We start from the raw sequence: 25,889 nt of genomic DNA, 5'->3' as shown, positions 1-25,889 counted from the left end.
GAGATCCGTGAATTGTCATTTCCGGATTAAAAAACCCTCTTCTGGGAGAGCCTATTCCTCATCATTCCACTTCTGATTTACCATCACCGGTGCTCCTTTCCTAAGGTCTCCCCTTCTCAAACCAGTTTCATTTAGGCCTTTCCATCTCTGGCCCGTGGATGTCCCCTCACCAACTAAGCACCCTCTTTTTCTCATCAGAGCCCTATTCAGGATTCATGAAATACATTCAGATACTCTTTTCCAGGTATTGTTAAAATACGTATGTATAAAGAATGACTGCTAATGGAGACGAGATTTCTTTTTGGGGTGATAAGAACGTTCTGGAATTAAATAATGGTGACAGCTGCACAACTCTGTGATTATACTAAAAATCATTAATTTATATATACCCTAAAAGCATAAATTCCACGTTAAGTGAATTATATCTCAATTTTCTTTTAAGGGTGAGATTCACCACTGATACCCCTGTGGTTACATCTGACACCGGGAAGGAGAAGCAGTAATGTCTGAGATGAGCCTTTTCTCACAAACACCTTAGAGAACGTAGGGAATCATCTTCCTCCAACACTTCAGCGGCTGTCACGGACCAGGCACCACGACAGCGCAGAGAGCGTACCCTGCCGAAGCCGAGCAAGGGGAAGACAACCAATTATTGACCACTGTGATAAGAGCTAGGAAGAGGAAGTGTCAGGTAAGAATGACCCAATCAGGGTAGGGAATGTGGTGGTGGGCAGGGTCGCAAAAAGAAAAAAAAGCACCTGTTCACTGCCCAGGTAAAAGATAGGTCACAACTCGTTTGGGCTGATTGACAACACAATGGAACCCCCACAACGCAGGGACTTGGATACCATGCAGTTGATAACTGGCTCCCATCTACTACAGGAGAGTCACCTTGTTTTGAGGTAAAGAGACCCTGCATTTATGTATGTGAATGTTTTACCCACTGAGAGTGTTATGATAAGGCTTTCGTGTACTCATAAATGTTTATTATTCATGTAATCAGGGGCAAATTCAAAAAGAATATTAAGTTATGCTGAAAAACTGTACACATGCAAGTTTCTGGTTATTAATTACGACTGCACAGAAAGCACAGGGCTGACACAAACTCAAAGACAAAGAAGGCCTAATTTTTGGCTCAAAAGTATTATCAATACCTAAATCAACATTTATTTGAAAACAGTAAGCTCATACCTTTAACAGTCTGGGAAAACTGAGATCAGAGGTCAACCCATGGTCAAATCCAGCCAACTCTTTGTTTTTAAAGTAACTTTTATAGAACAAAGACATGCCCATTTGTTTATATATCCTCTACAGCTGCTTTCTCAACACAACTGCAAAACTCAATAGTGTCAAGAGCGCTAGTATGGCCAATAAGGTCTAAAACACTTACTACTTGGCCCTTTATGAAAAAAATACCAGCCTGTACCAGACAAAAGTAGCCCACATTAACTCAGAACAAAAAAAAAATCTTATACATCCTTGAGCAATTAAGTGTTCCAGTGGATAAGCAACAGACTTGAAATGCAAAGAATTCTAACTCGACTTCATTAGTCAATCTGCTATGGGGCTCAAGAAAAATCCTACTTACTCTGCATTTTATATGCCATTAAAATTCAGAGCACTTAGGTCAGTGCTGCACAAGTGCTCAGGACCACTGAAAGCAGGTTTGGGAAAGGTGTTTGTATTAATTATCTTTTCCTGTCCAACAAATTACCCTCAAAGTTGAGCAGCTTAAAGTAACTATTTAACACCTCCCTGGAGTTCCTGTCGTGGCGCAGTGATTAACGAATCTAACTAGGAACCATGAGGTTGCAGGTTCGATCCCTGCCCTTGCTCAGTGGGTTAACGATCCGGCATTGCCGTGAGCTGTGGTGTAGGTCGCAGACGCGGCTCGGATCCCGCGTTGCTGTGGCTCTGGCGTGTGGCTCTGGCGTAGGCCGGCGGCTACAGCTCTGATTGGACCCCTAGCCTGGGAACATCCCATATGCCGCGGGAGCGGCCCAAGAAATAGCAAAAAGACGAAAAAAAAAAAACCACCTCCCCAAGCCCTCAGGAATTCAGGGTTGTTTGGGACGGCCATCACCTGAAACTTGCCTAGAGCTAAGGGATCTGCTTTCAGTGTGGCTTGCTCACATGCTTAGCAAACTGGTGCGAGAGATCTCAGTTCCTCTCCTTAGGACCTCCTGAGTGTCCTCCTAACAGCAGCCAGCTTCCCCCAGAGTCAAACGTCCATGAGATGGAACATACGACAACGCTCTCATGACTGTGCTTCACCAGTAAAGAGCCTAACTTCCACACCACATTCTATTCACCAGAGAACCAGCACCTAAGTCCAACATACATTCAAGAGGATCACAGTTAGGGCCCGCTTTTTAAAGGAACAGGTGTAAAAGAATCTGCAGGCGTATTAACGTCACTTGAGGGTTTCAAATGACAAGAGCTTCAACAACAAAATTAACAAGTTCTGGTTGACTAAAGAATCTGTGCTTAAGGGAGTTCCCATCATGGCTCAGTGGTTAACGAATCCGACTAGGAAGCATGGGGTTGCGGGTTCGATCCCTGGCCTCACTCAGTGGGTTAAGGATGCAGCGTTGCTGTGAGCTGTGGTGTAGGTCGCAGATGCGGCTTGGCTCCCACGTTGCTGTGGCTGTGGCATAGGCCGGGGGTTACAGCTTGGATCCCACGTTGCTGTGGCTGTGGCATAGGCCGGGGGTTACAGCTTGGATCCCACGTTGCTGTGGCTGTGGCATACATAGGCCAGCAGCTACAGCTCTGATTCGACCCCTGGCCTAGGAAACTCCATGTGCCGAAGGACCGGCCCAAGAAATGGCAAAAAAAAAAAAAAAAAAAAAACGAGTCTGTGCTTAACCATCTTCATTTATTTATTTTTTGCTTTTTAGGGCCGTACCAGTGGCATATGGAAGTTCCCAAGGCTAGGGTTTGAATGAGAGATGCAGCTGCCGGCCTACACCACAGCCACAGCAACTCGGGATGTGAGCCTCGTCTTCGACCTACACCACAGTTCACAGCAACACCGGAACCCTGACCCACCAAGCAAGGCCAGGGATTGAACCCACATCCTCATGGAAAGGAGTCAGATTCATTTCCACTGCACCACAACAAGAACTGCTATTTTGTTCTGATAGGAGAGAGGCTGCATCACCATTTGTTAACATTCTTCAAAGAAGGAAAGTAAGCCAACAGGAAAAAAAAAAAAAAAAGCCAAGCGCTTCAGCTTTCACATCTGATACTGTAACGATGACATGAAACCGTTATGTTTTCACTTTAGTTGCAGGCGTTTTTTTTTTCCCTGCAAGGAGAAGGGAAATTATGGTGAATAGATCATAAATAATTGCAAAGTTGGACTAAGACAAGAATTTATGATTCACAGCCACATAAAAGACTCAAAAATACAAACAAAAACAACAGAATTTTTTTTTCTTTTTATGCACCCGTGGCATATAGAAGTTCCAAGGTTAGGGGTCGAATTGGAGCTGGAGTTGCCAGCCTACACCACAGCCACAGCAACACCAGATCTGAGCCACATTTGAGACCTACACCACAGCTCACGCCAACATCGGCTCCTTGCCGATGTCAGGGATCAAACCCGAGTCCTCATGGATCCTAGCCAGGTTTGTTACCACTGAGCCAGGACAGAAATTCCCCAGAAACTTAAATATGCATTTACAGTTTGGAGGTGGGGGTTGCTTAGGAAGGGTGTATTATACCATGATTGCTACAGGTTTGTATCAGAGTAACTTTTGAAACAAAGAACATATACAGCTGGGGGCAAGGGGAAGGGGGAGTTACGTGCATCAATTAAAAGTATTTTTAAAATAAAGGTCTTAGTCACTAGACTCATGAACACTTGACCAAATGCACCTGTTAATGCTGTGAGTTGCATCAGAGGAGGCAAGAAGGCCTGGGAAACAAAACTTTCTCACAGACGACAATGAAGACCAGCCATCCTGGCTTCCTCAACAGGAAATTCAAAAACTGTCCTCAATTGGACAAACCGCTCTAAAATAAATTCATTCAAAACCCACTCTACAAGACTGAAAGTTGCCCCCGCAAAATTCAAGTCCACCCAGAACCTGAGAATGTGGCCTTATTTGGAATCAGGGTCTTTGTGCATATAATCAAATTAATGTCATACTAGGTTAGGGTGGACCCTAATTCAGTGACTAATGTCCTAAGAACAGGGAACTTCACGCCCAGAGACACAGGGAGAATACAGAATACCATAGGGGGGAAAAGTCAGAGAGGGGAGTGGTGTGTCCATAAGCCAAGGAACGCCAGCAACAACCAGCAGCTAGGAAAGAAAACAGAACAGATTCCTCATCTAAGCCCCCAAGAAAGAATACACACTACTGACACCTTGATTTCAGACATCTGACCTCCAGAACTTCAAAAAAATTAATTTCTGTTGTTTGAAGCTACCAAGTTTGTAGTAATTTATTATGGCAGCCAGAGAAAACTAATACATCCACCTAGCTAGTATCAAGGAACTTAAATGTTCTCGTCATTTGCTGTGTTAGAAATATTTATTCACAAACTCAGAACAACTGGAGACGGCATCTCCATTCAGTGCACTGCCCTTTGGGTACTATCACAGGGGATGTGACTAAAGACTCCAAGGTACTGTGCACACTGCTGTCCGCTTTCAGAGCCACCCAGGTTCACCAAGGCCAGAAGTACATGCAAGGGTTAGGGAGTCAGTTCACCTTAGCGGACAGCCCACAGTCCTAAAAACAAAACCACAACAAAAAGACCGAAGTTTTTGTTGAAGTCCTCACGCTGGACCAGATGTTTAACACAAAAGGACAGGTTTCAAGAAGTTAATCTTGGAGTTCCCGTCGTGGCGCAGTGGTTAACGAATCCGACCAGGAACCATGAGGTTGCAGGTTCGGTCCCTGCCCTTGCTCAGTGGGTTAACGATCCGGCGTTGCCGTGAGCTGTGGTGTGGGTTGCAGGCGCAGCTCGGATCCCGCGTTGCTGTGGCTCTGGCTGTAGGCCGGTGGCTACAGCTCCGATTCAACCCCTAGCCTGGGAACCTTCATATGCCGTGGGAGCGGCCCAAGAAATAGCAACAACAACAAAAGACAAAAAAAAAAAAAAAAAAAAAAAAGAAGTTAATCTTCCAGACTGAATGTCTGTCCTCCTTATCCTACTTGTGTTGCAGCATCACAGTGATGACACTTTTTATAGTAACCACTGGTAAGCCATGAGTTACAATATCACTTTTTATTACTTCTAAGTTTCCCAAAACATGATTCCTTTAAGCTCACATTTAAATTACTTCAAACTCAAACAAGCGCAGATATGCATGGCTGATTTAACACACCAGTTGGACAAAATGAGGCCATTTCTAGGGTAGTTTCAGAATGGCTGGACTTTTTTCCATTTCCTTAGCCCTATACCTTCAGCATGAGCTAAGAGATGTTACCTAGGATAAAAGATGAACCTCTGACCCATTTATTTTCTATCAAATTGTGTTATAACGTTTTTAAGACTCTACTATTACCTGGAACACCCAAGAGAAGTGGACTCAGTAGAACATCTCCAAAAAAGACATTCCTTTGTTTGCATATAAGCTTAAGCCAGTACAACTTAATACATCTCCAATAACTGAATATTCTAAGTTACCTGAGCAACCAGCAAGCACGTGAGAATGAAAATATTGACCACAAAAAAGTCACCTTTAAGGATTATTTTTCTAGAAAGACCTACCTCTCTATACATAAATAGCACTATTGACCTACCTTGTTTTCGAACATCTTCCACAGCAGCCACAAGCTCCTCCTTGAGAAACTGACTCTCCTTCGCAATTTTATCCCCCTTCTCCAAGAAATTCTCAGTTGCTTGTTCAACAGATGCAGCCAACACATGAGCCTTCTTAGAACGACCTCTCTTCTTATTGGAGGGTCCCTTACTATTGGTGTTTACCAGAGTTGTAACCTAAAATTTCATTTTTGAAAATTAAATTGTAGTCAATTAAAATTTAAAAAAAAGCAGAAAGACTAATATCTTTAAAGATAGCAAGAATAAGTCATTCATAATAAGATGAAGAACCATACTTTTGAGATTCCACTAAAGATTTACAAGTAACATACAACTCTCTGCATGTTTAAGATCTCTGGGAATGATACTCTATTTAGCTTCCAAAATAATTATCTGTCTCAATGTCTAAGGTAAGGAATATAATAAATACTTTAATTCCGCAAACATGATCATTAGGTTTTACAAATTAAAAACTGCTAACAAACAAGCTACACATCTCTACTGTATGTCAGAAAGTTTAAAAAGATGTTAACAATGAACTTAATTAGCTTTGCCTGAAGGTTACATTTTTCTAGGTTTTAAACGTCTACAAAATGTTTTAAGACAACGTGCTTCTGAAATTTTTTCATAGCTTATTCACACAAATCTCAGCAACTAATGAGGAAAGGTCCTTAATAAAGAAAGGATGACTGCCCAAAGCAACCTCCTGTGACGGTATTTTAAGCCTTAGACATTACCCATCGTTAATGCACATAATACCAGACGATCTGTAGGCTGAAGGTGACTCAAGATTTGTTTTTAGGGGAATCTGCCCCGCAAAGACCCACTGAGAGCTGCAGCAGATGGGCTCCAAGGAAGTAAATATTCTAGGCTTACCACACTCCTACTTGCTTGCTTATTTATTTATAATACTAGTTTATATTTATGCACTAGAATGGAGTCTTTTTTAAAAGGCAGCACATGTCACTACGTCTCATTTTGGCACTCACGCCCTCTTTCCCTCTCTTTTTCACACACACACACACACAACACACACACACACACACACACACACACACACACACACACACACAGAGTAAAATGTTCCAAAACACTAAAAGTGCAGTTAGGAGCCAACAATTACTGTCATCACATTGTGGTATCTGCACTTAGAACATTCCAAACCTACACCCTCAAATTAAATGACCTGCTAATTGATCCTAGACAACAAAAAGTGTGTTAAGCAGGACGAAGAGATTTAATGGTCAAAGCTCCATATCCTCTCTTTCTTGGAAATGCTTTCAAGTACATTGAAACATATAGGGTAGTGGCACTACATACAACTAGCCCCTATTACTGTCAATAAGACTGAAGAAAACGGCAGCAACTATGGGCCAAATGAATCCACACATCAATATTTAATTGTTATTCGAGACAAACTAGCTCATTACTTTTTTTTTGGTGTTTTTTTTTTGGTTTTTTTTTGTCTTTTTAGGACCACACCCGAAGCATATGGAGGTTCCAAGACTAGGGGTCCAATCGGAGCTGTTGCTGCCAGCCTACACCACAGCCACAACAATGCCAGATCCAAGCCACATCTTCGACCTACACTACAGCTCACGGCAATGCCAGATCTTTAGCCCACTGAGCGAGGCCAGGGATCGAACCCACAACCTCATGGTTCCTAGTCAGACTTGCTTCTGCTGCGCCACGATGGGAACTCCCTAAACTAGCTCATTACTATCAGCCTAAACTCACCCTCCAATTAAGGCTTTGAGGAGTTCCCTGGTGGCTCAGCAGGTTAAGGATCCAGCATTGTCACTGCTGTGACTTGGGTTTGATCCCTGACCTGGGGAACTTTCAGGTGGCGAGGCCAAAAAAAAAAAAAAAAAAAAAAAAAAAAAAATCAATAAAACTATCACTCTTATGAGAAAAGAATCTGAAAAAAAAAAATGGACATGTGTATACATATAACTGAATCACTTTGTTGTACAGCAAAATTATCAGAACACTGTTAACCAACTATACTTCAATAAAACTTTAAAAAAATGAAAGAAAAAAAAAAGACTTGAACTAAATAACCTTGCCCCGTGTTTGTGACCCAGGCCTTTGCTATGGCACCATGTTACAACTATGTATTTGCTGGCAGATTCTTACCTGGGTGACAAGAGGCTCCAACAGTCTTTCAACTGCCAGAGTCCTGATCTCTAGGCTCTTGGGATCCCATTTGAAGTTTATGTTGCCTGTGTGAACAGCAGTCATTTCTGAAAGAGAAACAAAAAGCCAAAGTTAGGCAAATTTCAAACACAAACATGAAACATAGAATACTTCTTCTCCTACTCAAGGACTTTTATACCAGGAAAGCCAAAATCACAAGATGAAAAAAATGTTTACTAGCCTGCACATGAAGGCCCAATAGCTCTTACAACGTCTTGTACTTAAGATTTTGAGGTTATAAACATTAGGGGAACTGTAAGAGGGCATTTTCAAACACATAGAACTTTTCCCTTGAGGCTTCTCAGGCACCAACACACTTTTACCTCCAGTTTTTCCATACAGACTTAGAATCAGGATGAAAAGCTACAGTGAAAGAAGGCTAATACAGAGATTCTGGTTTGTCTTACTCCACATTTATAGTACACTATTATCTAAAAGGAAATTTCACTTCATTTTTTGGTTTTTCTCTTCTTTCTGAAGAGAACACCTTGTCTTATTGTATTAACACATGATGCTTAAGTCTGCTGCCCTCTGCGTCTGCAGCTGTTATCACTCACGGCCAGAAGAAATTTCAAGTCTCACTTAGTCAAATATCGGTGTATTAATGTCAAGGTAAACTTCCATCAGACAGAGGCTTTAAGACTAAAGGGAAAGGAGTTCCCAAGGTGGCTCCGTTAGGATATTAGTTCGATTCCTGGCCCCGCTCAGGGGATTAAGGATCCAGCGTGGCTGTGAGCTGCGGTGTAGGTTGCAGACAAGGCTTGGATCCCACGTTGCTGTGGCTGTGGTGTAGGCTGGCAGCTCCAGCTCTGATTCGACCCCTAGCCTCAGAACTTTCATATGCCGTGAATACAGCCCTAAAAAGACCAAGTAAAGCATTTGCTTCTTGGGCAGCACTGGGACGCAGTTTCAACCCCTGGCCCAGCACAGTGGGTTAAGGATTCCCACAGATGTGGATTAGGTCACAACTGTGGCTCGGATCTGATTCCTGGCCTGGGAACTCCACATGGCGTGGGGAGGCCAACAAAGAAAATAAATAAATAAACGCAGTGCCTAGGAGGAGTTCCTGCTGTGTCTGGTACAACAGGATCGGCGCTGTCTCTTCAGTGCCAGGTTGCAGGTTCCACCTCCTGCCCAGCACAGTTGGTTAAAGGATCTGGCACTGCCGCAGCTGTAGCACAGGTGGCAACTGCAACTCGGATCGGATCCTGAGTCCCCAGCCTGGGAGCTCCACACGCAGCCAAAAAAGAAAAAGCAAGAAAAAAGTAGTGCCTTGGAGTTCCCTGGTGACACAGCAGGCTGGGGATCCAGTGAAGGTATGGGGTTCAATCCCTGACCCAGGAACGTCAGCATGCCACCGGCGCAGACAAAACCATAATCATAATCATAGAGTCATGGCAGTGCCTCAAAGACCAAAGGAAAAACATAAAAACAGGTGAGGCTGGAGTTCCTGTCGTGGTGCAGTGGTTAACGAATCCAACTAGGAACCATGAGGTTGTGGGTTCGATCCCTGGCCTTGCTCAGTGGGTTAAGGATCCGGCGTTGCCATGAGCTGGTGTAGGTGGCGGCTACAGCTCTGATTCAACCCCTAGCCTGGGAACCTCCATATACTGCGGGAGCAGCCAAAGAAATGGCAAAAAGACAAAAAAAAAAAAAACAGGTGAGGTAAATACCAATATAAACTTTCCTACTTTCCAAATAACAAACTGTTGATAGAAATATAAAACCTTAAAAGGGTGCGTTCTTAGGAATCGGAAATTCTACCTCTGGTGCTAAAGGAAAAATTAAGGTGCATGGAAACTTGGATACAATGATGTTCGTAACAGCATGGGATACAATCATTAAAAACTGGAAACCACTTAAATTTTAAACAGCAAATCAAAGAATAAATAAATGACACAACCAACAGCATAATGGGACACTGTTGCTCTTAACAAACTATGTTGACAAAATTTAGGGGGAAAAAAGTGTTCTCACCACCCAGGTCTTTATTTCTATTAAATATAATTTCCTTTTACAAAAAACAAACAAAAAAAGGCTTTTTCAAGGTCTGATAGAGACTACTTTGCAGAAAGCAAGGAAAGGCACAAAGACTAACAGATCCTATCAAAAAAATACTAGGGGAGCTTCCATTGTGGCGCAGCAGAAAGGAACCTGACTAGTATCCATGAGGATGCGGGTTCAATCCCTGGCCTCACTCAATGGGTCAGGAATCCAGCACTGCCGTGACTACGGTGTGTAGGTCACAGATGTGGCTCGGATCCCGAGCTGCTGTGGCTGTGGTGTAGGCCAGCAGCTGCAGCTCCAATTCAACCCCTAGCCTGGGAACTTCCCTAGGCCGGGATACTGGAACCAAAGGCCCTATTTGGCTAAATGTACAAGTTGAATATGAACAATACTCGGTAACTGTAACTGCCCAGTTATTCAATGGCAGCTATTCTATGACCACAGGGATCCTCAAAAGTTGGGAAAGAGGGTAAGAAGAGAATTTCTCTACCATGAATATAGAGTAGAATTAGAAAATGACCATTTTGTAAACTCAGTGTGATCACTGATTCAAAGAAAGATTATCAATGGACGTTAACACCAACAGGTACTACTGGAGAACAGGATACTTGGAAGGTGTCAAAAGATCACCTGACAGGATAGTAATAACAAAAGGGGCAAGATATATCTTTACATGTTGATCTACTGCTCATCCACTTAAATAACTGAACTCGGCATTACTAATAAGGCAACTCTGTTATTATATGCCTAATATAATGCAAGAGGAAGTGGCTTAACATGCTCTAAAAAGCATTCTTGATGAAAAAAAGGATTTAGATGTTTTTCAAGAGCCTCAGTATTACTATAAACTGAACAAATTTAGCTGTACAACAGCAAAATTAAGTGTTTATCAAACATACAAAGAGGAACTGATAACCCATCCTCCTTAAACTTTTCCAAAAGGTTGAAGAAGGAACACTCCCAAAGACATTCTATGATGCCACCATCACCCTAATACCAACACCAGACAAAAGATACCACGAAAAAAGAAAACTATAGACCAATATCTCTGATGAATATAGATGCAACAAATCTCAACCAACGAAATTTTAGCCAACTGAATCCAACAACAAAGAAAAAAGATCATACACCACGACCAGATGGGATTCATCCCAGGTTAACAAAGATGGTTCAACATACGCAAATCAATCAACATCATACACCACATTAACAGAAGTCAAAAACCACATGATCATCTCAATAGATGCAGAAAAAGCATTTGACAAAGTCCAACGTCCATTCATGATCAAAACTCTTACCAAAGTGGGTAGAGAGGGAACATACCTTAATATAATAAAAAGCTATTTATGACAAACCCACAGCAAATATAATACTCAATGGAGAAAAACTAAAAGTCTTCCCACTAAAATCTGGAACAACACAAGGATGCCCACTCTCACCACTGTTATTCAACATAGTATTGGAAGTCCTAGCCACAGCAATCACACAACAAAAGAAACACAAGGTATCCAAATTGGAAGAGAAGAGGTAAAACTGTCACTGTATGCAGATGACATGATGCTATATATAGAAAACCCTAAGAACTCAACCCAAAAACTACTCAAACCGATCAACAAATTCAGCAAAGTAGCAGGATATAAGATTAACATTCAGAAATCAGTCGCATTTCCGTATACTAACAATGAAATATTAGAAAAGGAATACAAAAATACAATACCTTTTGAAATTGCACTCCCAAAAAAATCAAATACCTGGGAATAAACCTGTCCAAGGATGTAAAAGACTTATATGCCGAGAACCATAAAACATTAATCAAGGAAATTCAAAAGGATGCAAAGAAATGGAAAGATAGTCCATGCTCCTGGGTTGGAAAAATTAATATTGTAAAAATGGCCATACTACCCAAAGCAATCTACAGATTCAAAGCAATCTCTATCAAATTACCCATGACATTTTTCATAGATCTAGAACAAACAATCCAAAAATTTATATGGAACCACAAAAGGCCCAGAATTGCCAAAGCAATCTTGAGGAACAAAAACCAAGCAGGAGGCATAACTTTCCCAAACTTCAAGCAATATTACAGAGCCACAGTCACCAAGACAGTGTGTTACTGTACCAAAACAGACGTAACAGACCAATGAACAGAATAGAGAACCTAGAAATGAACCCAGACAGTCAATTAATCTTCAACAAAGAAGGCAAGAACATAAAATGGGGAAAAAATAGTCTTTTCAGCAAGTGGTGCTGGGAAAACTGGATGGCCTCACGTACATCAATGAAACTGGAACACATCCTCACACCATGCACTCTAAACGGCTTAAAAACTTAAATGTAAGACAAGACACCATCAAGCTCCTAGAAGAGAACATATGCAAAACATTTCTCTGCTATCAACCTTACAAATGTTCTCTCAGGTCAGTCTCCCAAAGCAACAGAAATAAAAGCAAAAATAAACCAATGGGACCTAATCAAACTGACAAGCTTTTGCAACAGCAAAGGAAACCACTAAAAACAACCTAAGGAATGGGAGAAAATAGTTTCAAATGATGCAACTGACAAGGGCTTAATCTCAAAAATATACAAACAACAGCAAAAAAACCAACAACCCCACTGAAAAATGGGCAAAAGACCTGAATAGGCATTTCTCCAAAGAAGATATACAGATGACCAACACATGAAAAAAATGCTCAACATCACTGATTATTAGAGAAATGCAAATCAAAACTACAATGAGGTACCACCTCACACTAGTCAGAATGGCCATCATTAATAAGTCCAAAAATAATAAATGCTGGAGAGGGTATGGGTAAAAGGGAAACTTCCTGGAGTTCCCATTGTGGCACGGTGGTTAACGAATCTGACTAGGAACCATGAGGTTGCGGGTTCGATCCCTGTGCTTGCTCAGTGGGTTAAGGATCCTGCGTTGCCATGAGCTGTAGTGTAGGTCGAAGACGTGGCTAAGATCCCACATTGCTGTGGCGTAGGCCAGTGGCTACAGCTCCGATTAGACCCCTAGAGCCTGGGAACCTCCATATACCATAGGAGCAGCCCTAGAAAAGGCAAAAAGACAAAAAAAAAAAAAAAAAAAAAAAAAAACAGAACCCTCCTGCACTGCTGGTGGGAATGTAAATCGGTACAACCACTATGGAAAACAATACGGAGGCACCTTAGAAAACTATACATAGAACTACCATATGACCCAGCAATCCCACAACTTGCCTTGAAAAAGACACATGTTCCATGTGTCCATCGACAGATGACTGGATTAAGAAGATGTGGTAGATATACACAATGAAATACTACTCAGCCATAAAAAAGAACAAAATAATGCCATTTGCAGCAACATGGATAGAACTAGAGACTCTCATACTAAGTAAGTCAGAAAGAGAAAGAAAAATATCATATGATTTCACTTGTATCTGGAATCTAATATATGGCACAAATGAACCTTTCCACAGAAACGAAAATCATGGACATGGAGAACAGACTTGTGGTTGCCAAGGAGGGGGAGAGAGTGGGAGGAACTGGGAATTTGGGGTTAAGAGATGTAAACTATTGGCTTTAGAATGGATAAGCAATGCGATCCTGCTGTATAGCACTGGGAACTGTCTGGTTACTTGTGATGGAGCCTGATAAAGTGAGAAAAAAGAATGTATACATGTATGTGTCACTGGGTCACCTTGCTGTGCAGTAGAAAACTGACAGAACACTGTAAATCAGCTATAATAGAAAAATTTTTTTAAAAATTAAGTGTTTATGAGTTCCCCTGCGGCACAGAGAGTTAAGGATCTGGCATTGTTACTTCAGGAGCTCGGATCACTGCTGTGGCACAGGTCTGATCCCTGGCCCAAGAACTTCCACATGCTCTAAGTGCAGCCTAAATTAACTGTTTAACCTGAGTCTAGTAAAGTCTCTACATAGGGATTCTAAATTCTAATTTCAGGAGTTCCCATTGTGGCTCACTGAGTTAAGAACCCAACATAGTCTTCATGAGGATGCAGGTTCAGTGGGTTAAGGTTCGGACATTGCTGCAAGCTACACTAAAGGTCACAGATATGGCTCAGATTTGGTATTGCTGTGGCATAAGCTGCAGCTACAGCTCCAATTCAACCCCTACCCTGGGAACTTCTGTATGTCACAGGTGTGGTCACAAAAAAAAAAAAAAAAAAATAGTAACAAATTCTAATTTCAATGCATGAATCCCTTCAGTAGTCTAGCAAAGCCTATAGACCAATGTTGTCCAAAAGAAACATAATGCAACCACTTACATAATTTAAAGTTGTCTAGTAACCATGATAAGAAAGTATAAAGAAACTCATGAAATTTCAATAATGTATTTTCTTTAAAATAGTATATCCAAAATATTATTATTTCAATGTGTAATCAGTTTTTTTTGTGTGGTCTTTGTTTTTTTTTAAGGGCAGCACCCACGGCATACAGAAGTTCTCAGGCTAGGGGTCAAACAGAGCTGCAGCTGCTGGCCTATGCCACGGCATACACCAGATTTGAGCCATGTGTGCAACCCACAGCATAGCTCACAGAAATGGCAGATCCTTAACCCCTGAGCAGAGCCAAGGATCAAACCCATGTCCTCATGGATACTAGTCGGATTCATTACCACTAAGCCACAACAGGAACTCTTCTTTTGTTTTTTGGGGTTTTTTGTTTGTTTTTTGTTTTTTTGGCTATACCCTCCCTGGGCATGCAGAAGCTCGGGGCCAGGTATTAAACCCAAGTCACAGCAATGACCTGAGCCACAGCAGTGACAATGCTGGATCCTTAACCCACTGAGCCACCAAGGAACTCCCAGTGGGTTTTTTTCTTCTTCATTTTAGGGTCTCACCTGCAGCCTATGAAAGTTCCCAGGCACTACTTTTAGAAGCAATGCTTTACTTGGTATTTTGGCTTAAATCTTTCCCTTTAGTCTTTTTTTTTTTTTTTTTTTTTTTTTGGTCTTTTTTAGGGCCACACTTGCAGCATATGGAAGTTCCCAGGCTAGGGGTTGAATTGGAGCTGCAGCTACTGGCCTACACCACAGCAACACCAGATCCGAGCCGTGTCTACAACCTACACCCATAACTCACAGCAATGAGGGATCCTTTAACCCACTAAATGAGGGCAGGGATTGAACCCACATCCTCCTGCATCCTCATGGATACTAATCAGGTTCTTAACCCACTGAGCCATGACAGAACTCCCCCAACACTTTTTTAAATTAGAGATTATTTTACATAAGCATTAAGTGCTGGAAATCCGGGAAACATTTTACACTTAAGGCACATTCTGACAAGCCACATTTCAAGTGCTCAACAGCCTCATGTGGCTAGCGGATTCTGCATTGCACAGTACAGCTACAGACCCTTTCTCAGAACCGTTTTTAAATGCACGTAATACAATTCAAAGGATTATAAGAGAAATATATCAAAATTTAGTTATCAAATACTTTACAAACAAATGTGTGATGGAGAATATACTTGCTCTTTATTAACACATTAGATAAGATGTCAAGAAGTCTGGTAACCACCCACTTCAAAGTATAATGAATATGCGCTGGTGGGACAAAGTTACAAGTTCAACTGAAAAATGGAGTTTGTCTTTTGCATTACTAATAGAAAGGAGTTCCCTGCTGGCTTGGAGGGTTAAGGATCCAGGGTGGGCACTGCCATCGCTCAGGTCACTGCTGCAGAGAGGGTTCAATCCCTGGCCCAGGAATTCTGCATTTCATGAGCACAGCCAAAAAGAAAAAGAAAAAGAAAAAGAAGGAAATGCCAAATTCCTATTAATAACAACAACAAAGAAAAAATGTTTCTATGCACATTCAGTGCAGGTTAAGAAACCCTCACCTAGATTGAATTTCACGTTTACATGAAATATAGAAATTTACAGAGAATACAGAGACATGGTAAGCAACACCATGAGGAAACAGACAAATCCAGAGTGTAAGGCATTCCCCAAGACAAAGGGGCCATTAGGTCAATACTGTGGTGGGGAGCATAACAGACTAAAAAGACTCAGGAGAAGTAGGAATCCAATGCAATACATGTACTTTTTTGGATTCTGGTTTAAAACAAAAAACTATTAAGACATTTGTAGAGGGCTTAATTTCAAAAATACATAAGCAACTCATACACCTCAACAACAAAGAAACAAACAACCCAACTGAAAAATGGGTACAAGACCTAAATAGACATTTCTCCAAAGAAGACATATGGATGACCAATAGGCACATGAAAACTGCCTGAAATCGCTAATTATCAGAAAAATACAAACTCAAACTGCAATGAGGTACCACACCTCACACCTTCAGAATGGTCATCATAAAGTACAAAGTAACAAAGAGTACAAGTAACAAAGAGTTCCCGTCGTGGCTCAGTGGTTAACAAATCCGACTAGGAACCACGAGGCTGCAGGTTCAACCCCTGGCCTTGCTCAGTGGGTTAAGGATCTGGCGTTGCCGTGAGCTGTGGTGTAGGTTACAGATGCACCTCAGATCCCACGTTGCTGTGGCTGTGGTGTAGGCTGGTGGCTACAGCTCTGATTCGACCCCTAGCCTGGGAACCTCCATATGCCGTGGGAGCAGCCACAGAAAAAGGCAAAAAGACAATAAATAAATAAATAAAATAAGTCTACAAGTAACAAATACTGGAGCAGGTGCAGAGAAAAGGGAACCCTCTCACATTGTTGGTGAGAATGTAAACTGGTACAACTACTATGAAAAACAATATGGAGGTACCTCAGAAAACTAAAAATAGAGTTACCATACGATCCAGCAACTGCACTTCTAAGCATAAGTCCAGACAAAACTATAATTCAAAGAGATACATATGCACCCCTATGTTCACTGCACCACCGTCCACAATAGCCAAGATGTAGAAACAATCTAAAAATCCACTGAGAGATGAATGGATAAAGAGGATGCAGTACATATATACAACGGAATACTATTCAGCCACAAATAACAATGAAATAATGCCATTCACAGCAACTAGAGATTATCATACTAAGTGATAATAAGTCACTTAGTATAAGTGAAGTAAGTCAGAGAAAGACAAATTCCATATGATATCAATCATATATGGAATCTGGGGAGTTGCAATTGTGGCTCAAGTTACAAAGCTGACTAGTATCCATGAGGATGCAGGTTCCATCCCTGGCCTCACTCAGTGGGTTAAAGGATCCCTCATTGCTATGAGCTGTGGTGTAGGTTGCAGATGTGGCTCGGATCCCATGTTGCTGTGGCCGTGGCATATGCCTGCAATTGCAGCTCCAATTTAACCCCTAGCCTGGGAACTTCCACATGCCACAGGTGCAACCCTAAAAAGAAAGAAAGAAAGGAAAAAAAAGACTTTGGGCAAGGAGAACTGATTTGTGGTTGCCAGAGGGAAGGGGAATGGGGGAGGCATGGGGTGGGAGGTTGGGGTTAACAGATGTAAGCTATGACGTACAGCGGAGATAAACAGCAAGGGCCTACTGGAGAGTACACGGAACTTTATTCATGTCCTATGATAAACCATAATGCAAAAGAATATGTTTTTTAAGTGTGTGTGTGTGTGTATATATATATATATATATAAAACTGAATCACTCTGTTGTACAGCAGGAATTTACAAAACATTGTTAATCAACTCAGATTCATTAACCGCTCAGCCACGACAGGAACTCCAAATTTTTAATATCAAATATTAAATTGATTGGAGTTCCCATTGTGGTGCATCAGAAACGAATCCAACTAGGAACCATGAGGTGGAGGATTCGATCCCTGGTCTTGCTCAGTGGGTTAAGGATCCAGTGTCGCCATGAGCTGTGGTGTAGGCCAGCAGCTATAGGTCCGATTCGACACCTAAGCTGGGAACCTCCATATGCCACAGGTAAGGGGCCTAAAAAGCAAAAAACAAAACAAACAGAAAAACCACACAAATATTAGATGAAGAATTCCCTCGTGGCCCAGCTATGTCACTGCTGTAGCTCTGGTTACAGCTGTGGCTCGGGTTTGATCCCGGGCGTGAGAATTACTACATGCCATGGGTATGGCCATATAAGTAAGTAAATACTAGGTGATATTATGGAATTACTCTTCAGTTTCATAGGTGTCATGATGAATTGTGGCTACATAGAAAAATAACTATTTTTAGGAGGTGCATGCCAAAATATTTATGGGTTAAATGATGACTGCATCAAAATTAAAAATACATATGAAGCGAATCCAAGAAATTATGAAAAAACACTCATAACTGTTAAATCTAGATGGAGGATATGTGGTGTGGCTGGGCAGGTATACCTGAAATTTCCGATTTTAAACATGGGGAAAATGTTATAGTTATGAGAAAATGTTCAAAATACACACTACTGAAGACAGAAAGTGGATTTCAAAAACAGTGTGAATTAGAACTGCAAGGGGATACAGAAACCATAATATTAACAATGATATTACTTTTAAGAGTTGGGGATTATGGGTGGTTTTAACATTCTTTTTTCTTAATTATATTTTCTGCTATAATAAAATCACACAGACTTTTGGAAAGGTTTGTTGTTTTTTTTTTTCTTTTTTACGCTATGCCTGCAACATACAGAAGTTCCCAGGCTAGGTGGTCAAATCTGAGCTGCAGCTGAAGTATGTGCCACAGCCGCAGCAACCAAGGATCTGAGCTGCATCTGCAACCCACACCACAGCTCACGGCTGCACTGAATCCTTAACCGACTGAGTGAGGCCAGGGATCGAACCCACAACCTCATAGATACTAGTCAGGTTCGTTACCAATGAGCCACAACAGGAATGCCTAGAAAGTTATTTTTGTAATAAATAAGCAGAATGTTTTACAAGGTGTAAAGAGGACAATAAAATCAAAAGGCATGTTTGATCATCACTTACCCACTTTAAACCTGTTTCCTGATTTATAAGACTATCATTTACTTAAAAAAGGGGGGGGGGCTACCATCATTATCTTTAGATGGCTAAAGTGAAGATTAAATTAAACAGATCACGATCCACTGAATAAAATGAGTCCAAGCTAATATAAATAAAGAAGGTAAAGTTATTCCTTAATAGGAAATCAGGGGTTCCCACTGTGGCACAGTGGGTTTAGAGTCAGACTGCTGCAGAGGCACGGGTTTGATCCTCAGCGGAGCACAGTGGGTTAAAAGACCTTGGCATTGCCACAGCTGCAGCCGGGATTCAATCCCCTGCCTGAGAATTTCCATGTACTGCAGGTGTGGCCATTAAAGAAAAGAAAGAAAAAAAATCAACCAATAAATAGGAAGAATAACACATTTATTTAGAAAAATTACCATCTAGGAACTATCATAATAAATACTCACCAAGAATTATCAAAGAATACTAAAGGAAACAGATGAAAGTTTACTAAGAAACTGACTATTTACAGTCTTATAAACAACTCCCTACAGATTGTTTGTTTATTGATTACAAAGAGGGGAAGGGGAGTTCCCGTTGTGGTGCAGTGAAAACGAATCCAACTAGGAACCATGAGGTTGCAGGTTCCATCCCTGGCCTGGCTCAGTGGGCTAAGGATCCAGTGTTGCCGTGAGCTGTGGTGTAGGTCACAGACAAGGCTCAGATCCTGAGTTGCTCTGGCTGTGGCGTAGGCCGGTAGCCACAGCTCTGATTCCACCCCTAGCCTGGGAACCTCCATATGCCGCCAGAGTGGCCCTAGAAAAGGCAAAAAGACAAAACAAAAAAACAAAAACAAAACAAATAAATCCACAGCTGAGCAAGACTTAATTTCCTTTCAGTTTATAAACCAGAAATGAAGAAAGACAAAGACAAAAAAAAAAAAAAAAAAGAGGCTAAAAATACATGACAAGTAAATACAATCATTCTGGACTGAAACTGTAACTAGAAGGAAAAAAAACTGAGACAATTGATAAAATATGATCAGGGATTCTAAAGCAGAAAACAAGTAAGAAATAAGCAGCAATGTCCAATATTCAAAAGTAGCTATGTCCTTGTTATACGAGCATGAAGTCTTCAACTTACTTTCATATGGTTCTGAAAAAAATAACGTATTAAAGCCTATTGGAGTTCCCGTTGTGGCTCAGTGGTTAACGAATCCAACTGGAAACCATGAGGTTGCAGGTTCCATCCCTGGCCTTGCTCAGTGGGTTAAGGATCCGGTTGAGCTGTGGTGTAGGTTGCAGACGCAGCTCAGATCCCGAGTTGCTGTGGCTCCGGTGTAGGCCAGCGGCTATAGCTCCGACTGGACGCATAGCCTGGGAACCTCCATATGCCGCAGGAGCGGCCCTCGAAGAGACAAAAATAACATAAATTTTAAAAATAGAGCCTATGTATACATACAAAGAGCAAAGGAAAGTGGGAGGGCGAGTGGGAAGAAGGGAGAAGAAAAGGAGGGGGAAAGACACAGGGAAGAGGGAAAGTGAAGGGGAAATGAGGGATGGGAAGGGATGGGGAGGAGGGGAGAGGAAAAAGGAGGGGGAGCAGGGGGGAGGGAAAGAAGGGAGGGGGGAGGAGGAGAGAGGGGTCTTGAAATGTGGCTACGGTCGCTGAGAACAGCCTTTTTGTGTTTACTCCATTTTAATTAATGTGAAAGAGCCACTAGTGACTACCTCATCAGACAGCACACTTCTAGACTCTACAGAAAGCACCAGCAGACACCTAAATCCTGTGCTAGAAAAATGACCAGGACAAGGCAGAACTGCACTCCTGACAACTTTAATATAAAGTTATGTTTAGAGTTCCCTGGTAGCCTAGCAGTTAGAGATTCAGCCTTGTCCCTGCTGTGGCAAGGTTTCAATCACTGGCCTGGAAACTCTAGCATCCCATGGAAGCAGCCAAAAAATGTTTGTACCTTCTCTCATAAATGCATGCCTGAGGCACAACAGGTAAACTCCGTTAGATATTGCTGCAAGTATTACTGCAGGTAACAATTAACATTTCTTAGGTAACAATTAACTTAGGTAAAATGTTTATCTAAGCACTAAAATATTCTAGAGTCACTGAAGATGGGATGCCTAAAGGAATTTGGATTTGTTTACCCTGGTAACACAGAATGCCAGTTTCCAGGGAATTTGTTTCATCTCAAGTGGGCAAATTTGCTCTCTACACTCATACTATGTCAAGAGTACACTATGGCTTTGGGGTTTTTTGTTGTTGCTGTTGTTGTTGTTTGCTTTTTTGGACCTCACCTGTGGTTCCTGGGCTAAGGGTCGAATATGAGCTGCAGGTGCCTGCCTATACTACCACAGCAATGTGGGATCGAGCCATGTCTTCAACCTACACCACAATTCATGGCAACTTGTGATTCTTAACCCACCAAGCGAAGCCAGGATCAAACCCACATCCTCAGGAATGCTAATCAGATTCGTAGGCTGCTAAGCCACAACAGGGACTCCTATACTTCGGTTTTTAAAAGTTATTTAACCACTAAACTCACCAGCCCAGTCAGTAAACCTTTATAGGCTGACAAGTGCCTAAGCAAAAGTCATCAAATGTCAAAGACATTTCAGAAGGAAGAATCTGCTCTATGGATCCCAAGTTCCTGTATCCTAACATTCCAGCCTGTATCACAAAACAGAAAACCTTTCAAACGTTGTGGAACAGTCAAGAGATAAGTTAAGTGAAGCTAGCTGCAAGCAGATATGTGATTACATCTGGATGTTAAGTATTAAGCAAGTACAACATACAATACACTTTCCCAAAGAAATACACGCTTTCATTTTTTTTCTTAAAATAAAAGCCTTCTTGAAAGGAGCCCAGGGAAAGGCACTTAGCCCAAATCCTGCTTGGGGAAAGGGACTGGACCTGAGGACCTGATAACTTTTGAAAACCAGCAAATCAAGGTCCAAACACCATACATAGATGCTTAATGCTTTAGAATCCACGGCTTGGGCTGATTTCTCCATGAACAAAACTGGAGACCAGGATGAGAGTCCTGAGCTGAAAGACAAGGTCTCAGGCCTCAGGGAAGCTGCCAAAGAGAAGAAAAGCTGTTTGGAGAGAACTTGAAGAGGAAGCAAGCTGCCCAAAGTAAGCCTGAGAGGACTGGACCATCCAGTCAGGGCAAAGAGGCTTCAGACACTAGGAGAAAACCAGGATTGTCTGAGAGAAAGAACAAGAGTCCTCTGAAGATTTGTACACGTCAATAATTTGAAAAAAGGGGGGGGGGGGCTTCTTGGTCTTTTGTTTTCCTAATTTTGATACTCTGGAATAAAAAATAATGTCACTTTCTTCTTAAATGGAAAAAAGGCAGAGTTAAGCACACTGCTGAACTGCAAGTGACACCGACCTCTCTGGGTCTGGGGCAACCACTAGGGACTAATAAATGGGAAAAAGCACGTGCCCAGCATCCCATGAGCTCTAGGCAATCTTTATCACACGGTCCTCGGTTTAGCACGTCATTCAATTTTTTAAGAGATCCAGAGGTGCCAGAGTTCCCGTCGTGGCACAGCAGAAACAAATCCGACTAGGAACCATGAGGTTGTGGGTTCGATCCCTGGCTTCGCTCAGTGGGTTAAGGATTGGGCTGTGGTGTAGGTCGAAGACACGGCTCGGATCTGGCGTTGCTGTGGCTCTGGTGTAGGCCGTCGGCTACAGCTCTAATTAAACCCCTAGCCTGGGAACCTCCATATGCCTTGGGTGTGGCCCTAAAAAGAGACAAAAGACAAAAGACACACACACACCAAAAAAAAAAAAAAAGAGAGAGAGAGAGAGAGAAAGAGAGATCCCAAGGTGCAGATTTTTAGTGAAATCTCCCAACTTTAATGTTTGCAACTTGTTCCCCAAAAAATCTTACCACTGTCCGGGACCAACGATCACGTCTGAGAACGGGGTTTGCCCTGCTGGTCCACCACTTTGCAACCACTAACAAGATTCTATCCCCAAATCCTTCCTGATTCTACATTCCAGAACTCCAAATCCTCTTAAATAACGTCTGAGGTCTACAGCCTCCTCATAAAAAAACACTAGACTCAGGCTCCCACTAAAGGTGCTAAGGCAAAGGAATCACTCACTCACTTCCATTGAGAAACTTGAAATATACTGACACTTGAAAATTGAGAACCCATTCTGTGCGTTTTGAAGTCTTTCAATAACCATGATGAAAGCAGGCTGCCTTGTGCAGCATCTTTAATCAAAAGCCTGCCAAGAGTGACAGTGAATTTTATTAAACTATACTATGGAACCAAGTCATGCTTTTGGTGAACCCAACCCTAAAAAGGATTTCAAAAGGTAGAGGTAGAACATTTAAAGTCTAGTGAAAATATGTTCTCTGGAAAGAAAATGGCTTCTGGAACTAGCTTTGTCATTTATGTATTCATCTTTCACCTCAGTTTTCTCATCTAGAAAATGAAAGGAGCTGAATTCTAAGCTCCAAGACGTTCCAGCTCTGAAATCCTAGCATTCCTTTCATTTAAATTATCTCTCAAGTTCCCATCGTGGCGCAGTGGTTAACGAATCCGATTAGGAACCATGAGGTTACGGGTTCGATCCCTGCCCTTGCTCAGTGGGTTAAAAGATCCAGCGTTGCCATGAGCTGTGATGTAGGTCGCAGACGCGGCTCGGATCCCGAGTTGCTGTGGCTCTGGCGTGGGCCGGTGGCTACAGCTCCGATTCGTCCCCTAACCTGGGAACCTCCATATGCCGCAGGAACGGCCCAAGAAATGGCAAAAAAGACAAAAAAAAAAAAATTTATCTCTCAATAGCCTCTGAATTGTTTCATTAAATGTAATTAATTTTCCCCAGGTTTAGCCTCTGGTATTCCTAGCTGTATTTTAAGTTTAAAGATGGTAACTATGCATATGCTTCTTTATGTGCCTTATGTTGCTGGCAAGGTACTTTAAGCAAAGGGTACTTTATGCAGAGCAAAGTATTAGTTGAATTAAATTTATGCAATCTGGTTTTAAAATATTTACAAGCCTACCCAGACAAAGTTCCTGCCTCAGTCTTAGTCATATCTTCTGCTTCTCAACAATTAATGGTGTTTTTTAGAGTAGCTAAACAAATAACTTTTAAACTCTTGGCAGTTTATAGTTTTCCAATTAACTTACAGAGCATCCCTTCACAAGATCTATTATAAAACCTACTAGAGCTAGCCAACCTTAATGAATTCCAGCAACCTTAGGTGTTTCCAGGAGGGATCATGCTTAGTGGAACTAAATAAAAAGTTAAACTGCAGTTATTCAGTCTTCATTACCTTATAAATAGCAATCCTGGCTATAAAGCAAAAGTTCACTATAAATTCAGAAAGGGGCAGAGATGTAGGCGTTTGACTAGCAATCTTCATGATACAAAGAGAAATGGAGAAGCAACAAGCAGAAAATAAAAGCATGGTTCCATCAGAACCAAGGAGGCTGACTCTTGGCAAACTGCCTCATTTGTGCAAAGAGCTACAAACCCTCTCCTAAGACATTTCATTTACAACAGAATGGCCACATCCTTCTTAAAATGTGTCTGCCCCAAAGCTTTAGAATACCCTTGCCTAGCTACTCAATGCCAATTCTTTTTTAACAGCAAGGTAAAATTAATGCAGTATTAGGGACATTCATTTACATGCGTATCAGGAAATTTAGAAATTAAAAGTACCCACAGTAACACTGACTGTCACACCGCACAAGACAGAGGACTGTGCATCACTCAGGGCAGTCGTACGTGTGCCCAGGCGCCTCTGCACTGAACCGAGTTAACACAGCTGCTGGAACCTCGACTCTCAAATCTCCCACAAGCTAACTCTTATAATTAAGACTCACTCCAGAGTTCCCGTCGTGGCTCAGTGGAAACAATCTGACTAGCATCCACGAGGATGTGGGTTCAATCCCTGGCCTTGCTCAGTTAATTAAGGATCTGGAGTTGCCATGAGCTGTGGTGCAGGTCACCGACGAGGCCTGGTTGCGGTGTAGGCCAGTGGCTACTGCTCCAATTCGACCCCTAGCCTGGGAACCTCCATATGCCAAGGGTGTGGCCCTAAAAAGACTCACTCTGACGCCTGCCTATTTTACTAAACCCACCCCCAAGCCAGTCACTTTCCTCTAAACTAGTTGAGCATTAGAAGAGGAGGAGCAAGGAAGGGTAAGAAAATAAGAAGTATAAAAGCACAGGTTTGTGTAAAAAAACAAAAACGGGGAAATTTGCTTCCTCTCTCCCCTACAAAAATGCAGTCTCCTTCTAATCACAAGCACAATATCATCCAAAACACTGTTTAAAAAATGCTTAGCCTTGGTCAAAACTGAGAGCCAAAACATAATCAGAGCAAAAAGTTTCCATCTACGGAAGAGCACTGGATGACATAAACCAGCAGGATCCACTCGGATGCAAACGCATCTTATATCAGGTGCTCTTAAGGCACATGGTACAAGTTGTCACTCCCCTTCCAGGTACACGATCCATAGGAAAAAGGACACTTGGCTAGATCTTCATTATTTTTTAAAGATTACACTTATTACTAAAAAATTATACTTATGATTATGATTATTAAGATTACAATTATTGGGAGTTCCCGTCGTGGCGCAGTGGTTAACGAATCGACTAGGAACCATGAGGTGGCAGGTTCGGTCCCTGGTCTTGCTCAATGGGTTAACGATCCGGCGTTGCCGTGAGCTGTGGTGTAGGTTGCAGACGCGGCTCGGATCTCACGTTGCTGTGGCTCTGGCGTGGGCCGGTGGCTACAGCTCCGATTGGACCCCTAGCCTGGGAACCTCCATATGCCGCGGGAGCGGCCCAAGAAATAGCAAAAAAAAAAAAAAAAAAAAAAAAAAGATTACAATTATTTTTATCACAATAAAACACACCACCACTCTCACTTTGCTCCTGGTCTTATCTTCTCTAGGGTACCTAAGGTCACGGGGAAGCATGGAACAGCTGAAGAACTGCCACGCCACAAGCATTAGGGACACAGTGACCAATGAAAGTACTAAGCCAAGGACAAAAGGTAAACCTA

At 41.9% G+C, this 25,889-nt stretch overlaps 1 protein-coding gene across 1 annotated transcript in view; it reads right to left on the bottom strand.

The window, feature by feature from the left end:
* The window catches only part of CTNNA1 (catenin alpha 1), a 187,053-nt gene that overhangs the window by 143,507 nt on the left and 17,657 nt on the right, over positions 1-25,889 (bottom strand). The window contains exons 2-3 of the mRNA XM_003123988.6: positions 7,918-8,024; positions 5,763-5,958 (exon numbers count right to left, since the gene is read on the bottom strand). Coding sequence (XP_003124036.3) covers positions 5,763-5,958; positions 7,918-8,022 — 301 coding nt within the window. The 5' untranslated portion in view covers positions 8,023-8,024. The remainder of the gene's footprint in view (positions 1-5,762; positions 5,959-7,917; positions 8,025-25,889) is intronic.

The sequence above is a fragment of the Sus scrofa genome, chromosome 2, assembly GCF_000003025.6.
Source record: "Sus scrofa isolate TJ Tabasco breed Duroc chromosome 2, Sscrofa11.1, whole genome shotgun sequence".
NCBI lineage: Eukaryota > Metazoa > Chordata > Mammalia > Artiodactyla > Suidae > Sus > Sus scrofa.
This window is presented reverse-complemented; position numbering and strand designations above follow the sequence as displayed.